General features: G+C 49.3%; 1 protein-coding gene across 3 annotated transcripts in view; it reads right to left on the bottom strand.

Annotated features, from left to right (window-relative positions):
- Nucleotides 1-7,500, bottom strand: part of LOC126984385 (serine/threonine-protein phosphatase 2A 56 kDa regulatory subunit epsilon isoform-like) — a 19,330-nt gene that overhangs the window by 11,725 nt on the left and 105 nt on the right. For all 3 annotated transcript variants that reach the window (XR_007736616.1, XR_007736617.1, XM_050838017.1), the window contains exon 1: nucleotides 6,448-7,500. This exon is cut by the window's right edge and continues 105 nt beyond it. Coding sequence is in view for 1 of the 3 variants with exons in the window: in XM_050838017.1 (XP_050693974.1) it covers nucleotides 6,448-6,607 (160 nt within the window). In the remaining 2 variants the exon portion in view is untranslated. The remainder of the gene's footprint in view (nucleotides 1-6,447) is intronic.

The raw sequence follows: 7,500 nt of genomic DNA, 5'->3' as shown, positions 1-7,500 counted from the left end.
GGTTGCATATGGTTACTTGACTTCATGGCAGGGTCAAGGTCGACAGAATGACATTTAGCAGAGGGAAAGACTTGGCAGGGTAGGTTTGGCAGGGTCAGAGGTTAGGTTATGATGTACAGGGTGATTTGACAGGGTTAGAATTGGCAGGGGTAGTTGAGAGAGAAGGGGGAAAGAGTCACAGTTGGCAGGGGTTAGAAATTACTGGGTTCAGCTTTGGCAGGGTTAGTTTAGCAGGATCAGAGGTTAGGTTAGGATATACAGGGTGATCTGGCAGGGTTACAGGGGATAGAGGTGTGGTCAATGGACAAGTCTGGGACTCTGGCAGGGTTACAGTTAACAGGGTAAGATTTGACAGGGTTCAGCAGGGTAGTGGGGGTTGTCTGGCAGGGTTGGGAGTGGCAGGGGAAGCAGGGAGAGAGAATTGACAGCTAGCAGGGTATATTTAGCAGGGTATAGAGGTGGCACAGGGCAGTTTGACAGGGGTTACAGGGTATTATTGGCAGAGTACATTTGACAGGGTAGCAGAAGGGAGTCAAGATTTGGCAGATCATTTGACAGGGTGTGAGGAGGTAGAGATCTTGACAGGGGTGGCAGGGTATGTGTGGGAAGCCTTGACAGGGTAAGACAGGGTGGTCAGAGGTCAAATTTGGCAGGGGGTGGCAGGGATGGTTTGACAGGGCTTGGTAGGGGAACACAGGGTCAAAAGTTTTCAAAATGAGGTCAAATTGGCAGGGGATGTGTGACAGGGTGGCAGGGGAAGGAAAGGAAGGTCAGGGAAGATTTGGCAAGGTTCAAACAGGGGTATATTATGTTAGTTTAAGCAAAAATTATAATTAGGGTATGTTGGCAGGGTATATGTATGACAGGGCAGGGTTGAGGTACCTTTCGGCAGGGGAATATTAGGTTAGGTTAGGTATAGCAATAGGGTTTTAAAAGCAAGATATATCAAGTCATGGGAGGCAGGGTATGTTGGCAGGGTGTATTCATGACCTGGCAGGGTTGAGGCACCTTTTGGCAGGGGAATATTAGGTTAGGTTAGGTTACATCGGGGTTTTAAAAGCAAGATATATCAGGTCATGGGTGGCAGGGTATGTTGGCAGGGTATATACATGACCTGGCAGGCTTGAGGCACCTTTTGGCAGGGGAATATTAGGTTAGATTACATTAAGGTTTTAGCAAGGGCAAGGAAATGCAGATAGATACAGAGGGAGATATGCTACAGCTGGCAGGGGATGTTTGACAGGGTATGTATTTGACAGGGCAGGGTTGAGGCAGCTTTCGACAGGGTAATATTAGGTTAGATTACATTAAGGTTTAACCGTGTAGCAGCGACGGCCAAATTTGTGGCTTTACCGTGTAGCAGCGACGGGCCAAATTTGTGCCATGATATAAACCCCCCAAAATAGATGATACATAATCTGATCACAAATGCTTTGATATGTATTATGAAATGGTTTGTGTGAGGGGTGATTTTTCCTCATTTTTCTCGCTTAGAGGGACCATTAAGAAACATGATCCCCAATGCTACCAGGTTAAGCAAGGGCAGGGAGATCGAGGGCAAGTTTCACAGTCCAATACAGAAAATTCGTAAGTTCCGTAACAAGATATGAAATTACTATAAAAAATGCCTTGTATAGAGTTTGGCGTTGTTATAAAAAGCAGGAACTCTTAGGAAACCGCACAGGGAAGCTATTTAGTACATGGCATAAGATAACTACATAGATTAGATAAAGTTGAGGGTTGATACACCTTTTGGCAGGGTCAGGTAAGGTAGTATTTAGGATAGCATAAGATTACACTGAGGTTTTATTAACAAGGAAAAGAAGATGGGTGCAAATGTCTGGCAGGGTATGAACTTGACACGGCAGGGTTGATGCACCTTTCGGCAGGGTTAGGCAAGACAGTATTTTAGACAGCATTAGATTACATTAACCCGGTAGCAGCGATGGGGCAAATTTGTGGCTTTACCGTGTAGCAGCGATGGGCCAAATTTGTGGCTTTACCGTGTAGCAGCGACGGGCCAAATTTGTGTCTTTACCGTGTAGCAGCGACTGGCCAAATTTGTGGCTTTACCGTGTAGCAGCGACGGGCCAAATTTGTGGCTTTACCGTGTAGCAGCGACGGGCCAAATTTGTGGCTTTACCATGTAGCAGCAACGGGCCAAATTTGTGGCTTTACCGTGTAGCAGCGACGGGCCAAATTTGTAGCTTTACCGTGTAGCAGTGACGGGCCAAATTTGTGTCTTTACCGTGTAGCAGCGACGGGCCAAATTTATGGCTTTACCGTGTAGCAGCGACAGGCCAAATTTGTGTCTTTACAGTAGTGTACGGGCCAAATTTGTGGCTTTACCGTGTAGCAGCGACAGGCCAAATTTGTGGCTTTACCGTGTAGCAGCAACGGGCCAAATTTGTGGCTTTACCGTGTAGCAGCGACGGGCCAAATTTGTTGCTTTACCGTGTAGCAGCGACGGGCCAAATTTGTGTCTTTACCATGTAGCAGTGACCGGCCAAATTTGTGGCTTTACCATGTAGCAGCAACGGGCCAAATTTGTGTCTTTACCATGTAGCAGTGACGGGCCAAATTTGTGTCTTTACCATGTAGCAGTGACCGGCCAAATTTGTGGCTTTACCATGTAGCAGTGACGGGCCAAATTTGTGGCTTTACCATGTAGCAGTGACCGGCCAAATTTGTGGCTTTACCATGTAGCAGTGACGGGCCAAATTTGTGTCTTTACCATGTAGCAGTGACCGGCCAAATTTGTGGCTTTACCATGTAGCAGCGATGGGCCAAATTTGTGGCTTTACCGTGTAGCAGCGACGGGCCAAATTTGTGCCTTTACCATGTAGCAGTGACGGGCCAAATTTGTGGCTTTACCGTGTAGCAGTGACGGGCCAAATTTGTGGCTTTACCGTGTAGCAGTGACGGGCCAAATTTGTGGCTTTACCATGTAGCAGCGACGGGCCAAATTTGTGGCTTTACCGTGTAGCAGTGACGGGCCAAATTTGTGCCATGATATATATAAACCCCCCAAAATAGATGATGCATAATCTGATCACAAATGCTTTGATATATATTATGAAATGGTTTGTGTGAGTGATGATTTTTTCTCATTTTTCTCGCTTAGAGGGACCATTAAGAAACATGTTCCCCAATGCTACCGGGTTAAGGTTTTATCAAGGAAAAGATACATACAAAAGTCTGGCAGGGTATATTAGGAAAAATATTACGTTAGTTAGGAAAGGACAGGGAAGGCAGTAGTGGGCTCAGCAAGAGATGGGCTATGTCACAGGCTGCAGGGTACATCCTTGACATGGCAGGGTATGGGCAAGGCAGAGGAATGATGGGCTAGGTTGGTACATTAACCCTGTCGTGCACTACAAGTTTAATATGTTTTCTTTCCTCGGCCTTTTTGTAGAATCGCCGGCAGTAGGAAACTTGTGCTCAACCAGAAATAAAATCGAAATAACATTTGTTCCCTTTGACACTAATGGCGTGAGAGTGCGTCTGGGCCATGAACACACATACGCACAGTGGTGGGAGAGTGTGTGCCAGAGGGTCAAGATGTTAGCAAGGGAAGGACAAGGATAACATGGGAGAGTGGGTGCCAGAGGGTCAAGATGTTAGCAAGGGAAGGGCAAGGATAACATGGGAGTGTGTGTGCCAGAGGGTCAAGATGTTAGCAAGGGAAGGACAAGGATAACATGGGAGTGTGTGTGCCAGAGGGTCAAGATGTTAGCAAGGGAAGGGCAAGGATAACATGGGAGTGTGTGTGCCAGAGGGTCAAGATGTTAGTTAGCAAGGGAAGGACAAGGATAACATGGGAGTGTGTGTGCCAGAGGGTCAAGATGTTAGTTAGCAAGGGAAGGGCAAGGATAACATGGGAGTGTGTGTGCCAGAGGGTCAAGATGTTAGTTAGCAAGGGAAGGGCAAGGATAACATGGGAGTGTGTGTGCCAGAGGGTCAAGATGTTAGTTAGCAAGGGAAGGACAAGGATAACATGGGAGTGTGTGTGCCAGAGGGTCAAGATGTTAGTTAGCAAGGGAAGGACAAGGATAACATGGGAGAATGTGTGCTAGAGGGTCAAGATGTTAGTTAGCAAGGGAAGGGCAAGGATAACATGGGAGTGTGTGTGCCAGAGGGTCAAGATGTTAGTTAGCAAGGGAAGGGCAAGGATAACATGGGAGTGTGTGCCAGAGGGTCAAGATGTTAGTTAGCAAGGGAAGGACAAGGATAACATGGGAGTGTGTGTGCCAGAGGGTCAAGATGTTAGTTAGCAAGGGAAGGACAAGGATAACATGGGGAGTGTGTGCCAGAGGGTCAAGATGTTAGTTAGCAAGGGAAGGGCAAGGATAACATGGGAGTGTGTGTGCCAGAGGGTCAAGATGTTAGTTAGCAAGGGAAGGACAAGGATAACATGGGAGAGTGGGTGCCAGAGGGTCAAGATGTTAGTTAGCAAGGGGAGGGTAAGGATAACATTTTAATAAGTAGAAACAACAAGTAGAAACTATGTTAGATAAGGTGGTATTGGGACTAACACCTTTTAGAAGAGGAGTATTAGGCATGGACACACTTATATGATGTACTACTTTGTTCAATGTTCAATTTAGTTCATATATCATTATTATTATTATCATTACTATGCAGATGTTCCCAGCCTGTCAAAGGAAATATAAGGTCAGTTTAGGTTACCCTCAGCAAGGTCAGGCAAGGAATTGTATCACAGAGAACTATTATAACTATTACTATTATTATTATTATGCAATGTCCCCACCCTGTCAGGAAATACAGGGTCAGTCTAGGTTAGGCTTAGGTTAGGTCAAGAATTACATAACAGGTCACAGGGTACAGAGCAACATGGCAGCAGGGAGAGGAAATACATATTGGAAGGGGAATATTGGGTTGGGTTAGGTTACATTAGGGTCAGGTCATGCTACAGGTTACAGGGGACGTCTGGCAGGGTACCACACGCACCTATTGGCAGGGGAATTAGGTTAGGTTACATTAGGGTCAGGAAGAGATGGGTCAGGTCATGCCATAGGTTACAGGGGACGTCTGGCAGGGTATCACACGCACCTATTGGCAGGGGAATTAGGTTAGGTTACATTAGTGTCAGGAAGAGATGGGTCAGGTCATGCCAAGGGTAGCAGGGGACGTCTGGCAGGGTATACAGGGACAGGGGTAACACCAGGCACCTTTTGGCAGGGGAATTAGGTTAGGTTAGGTTACATTAGGCAATCAGGTCATGCTACAGGTTACAGGGGACATCTGGCAGGGTACGGCATACATCTATTGGCAGGGGAATTAGGTTAGGTTACATTAGGGTCAGGAAGAGATGGGTCAGGTCATGCCAGGGGTAGCAGGGGATATCTGGCAGGGTATACACCATGGAGGTACAATTAGTGGAGTGGACATGGCCCGCTAAGTCCATTCATTGAGGTGGAGCCGACGGACTGTCAAATATACGGCCAAAGGATGTGGGATGTCCGGGCCGGGGAGAGCTCGCGGCCATGACCTCAGTGGCTGCCTCCGGACCATTGTTGCCAGACTATCGTACTCAGAGCCGCGTATTTACCGGTTTCTGGCCCATAAATGTTGCCAAGAAGCACCAATGATTAACCATTTTATCGATAATTTTATATGAAGCCAGTTTTGGGGGTGGAGGAGACAGTTTTTAGGTCGGAAATCGGCAAACAGAGAAGGTTGAGTACGACAATCTAGCAACGTTGCTCCGGACCCCGTCTCATCCATCATGGCGGTGGTGGTTTTGATCAGCGTTTATTTACTGATGCGGAATATATATCTTTCACTGATACCTTTAATTCTACTAAGATTTTTGTTGTAAAACTTAAAGGATAGACATAACTTAACTAGCTTATTACAGCACAAATTCCATAAAAAATAATACATAAAAACTAGTCTACTACGATCAATCCATACAGCGGCGGAAATCGAGGAGGGGCAAATGTGGCCGAGCCCATTAAGAGGGAGCCTGACCTGCCAACACCTGACAACGCCCGGCAGGTGTCAGGTCAAGGTGTGGCCCTAAATTTGACATTTCAACGGATTCACTTTTCAGGGCTCATGTCAACTCCACCAATCCTACCTCCAGGGTATACACAGACTTGGCAGGGGAATTAGGTTAGGTTACATTAGGGTCAGAGAGATAGGTCAGGTCATGCCAGAGGTAGCAGGGGATATCCGGCAGGGTATACACAGACTTAGCAGGGGATATCCGGCAGGGTATACACAGACTTGGCAGGGGAATTAGGTTAGGTTACATTAGGGTCAGAAAGCGATGTCAGGTCATGCCAGGGGTAGCAGGGGATATCCGGCAGGGTATACACAGAGTCGGCAGGGGAATTAGGTTAAGTTACATTAGGGTCAGAAAGAGATGGGTCAGGTCATGCCAGGGGTTACATGGGCCATTCGACAGGGTGCGGCACACACCTTTGAGCAGGGGCAGGGGCTGCAACTCGACGTCATTGGTTGTCCTGTACCGCGATGACCCCTGTGACCTCTTGGGCTTCTTCTTGAGGGAGCGCTTGGCAAAAGGGTCAATGCGGTCCACGAAGGTCCCTCCGCCACCGCCGCCGCCGCCGCCCGACATCCTGGCAGGGGAGCGGCCGCCCGACACCTGACAGGGGCTCCGGCAGGGCTCCTCGCGCCTACACCCCACACCAGGCGGCCATCTCTGGGGTGCGGCGGCTCAGGGGCGGCAGGTGGTGTGGGGAAGGTCAGTTTGGGGTTTGGGGAAGGTCAAGGTTGGGGGTTTGGGAAAGGTCAAGGTTGGGGTTCTGCAGGTGTGGGGTCAAGTTCAGGCCCCGGGAGGCTTGGGAAAGGTCAAGCTGTGCCCCGGCAGGCTTGGGGAAGGTCAAGTTTAAGCCACGGTAGGTGTGGGAAAGGTCAGTTTGGGTAAGGTCACGTTTAGGCCCGGCAGGTTTGGGGAAGGTCAGGTTTGGGCTCCAGCAGGTTTGGGATCCTGCAGGTTTGAGGAAGGTCAATTTTGGGTCCTGCACGTTTGGGAAAGGTCAGTTTGGGGCCCGGCAGGTTGGGGAAGGTCAAGTATGGGGTCCTGCAGGCTGGGGAAGGTCAGCTCTGGCTCCTGCAGGTTTGAGGTCAGGTTTGGAATCCTGCAGGTGTGGGGGTCGACTTTTGACGTCACAGGTCACCGCGCACGCACGCACGCACGCACGCCCCCCTGCCGCCCCGAGGTAAGCCGGCCTGGGGTCACGGGGGGGGGAGGTCACCGGGGGGGTCACCTTGGGATATATCAGTCCAGGTGAGTCCCGGGGTGCGAGGTCAGGGGTCAGAGGTCACGCACACACACACACGCACGCACACCCTCCTCTCCCTGGCGGCCTGTCCCTCCCTGCTCAGAAAGTCTCTCCCTATGTCTCTCTCCCTCACTTCTCGGCCATTGTGACCTGACCTCGCCTCGCTGACCCTCTTTTCTCACTCTCCCCGTGCGGTACGACAGTAGGGGCGCGTTGCTTCACCCGC

Source organism: Eriocheir sinensis, chromosome 57, assembly GCF_024679095.1.
Source record: "Eriocheir sinensis breed Jianghai 21 chromosome 57, ASM2467909v1, whole genome shotgun sequence".
In the NCBI taxonomy this organism is placed as follows: Eukaryota; Metazoa; Arthropoda; class Malacostraca; order Decapoda; family Varunidae; genus Eriocheir; species Eriocheir sinensis.
Note: the sequence above shows the minus strand (reverse complement) of the source record. Positions and strands in the feature narration are given on the sequence as shown.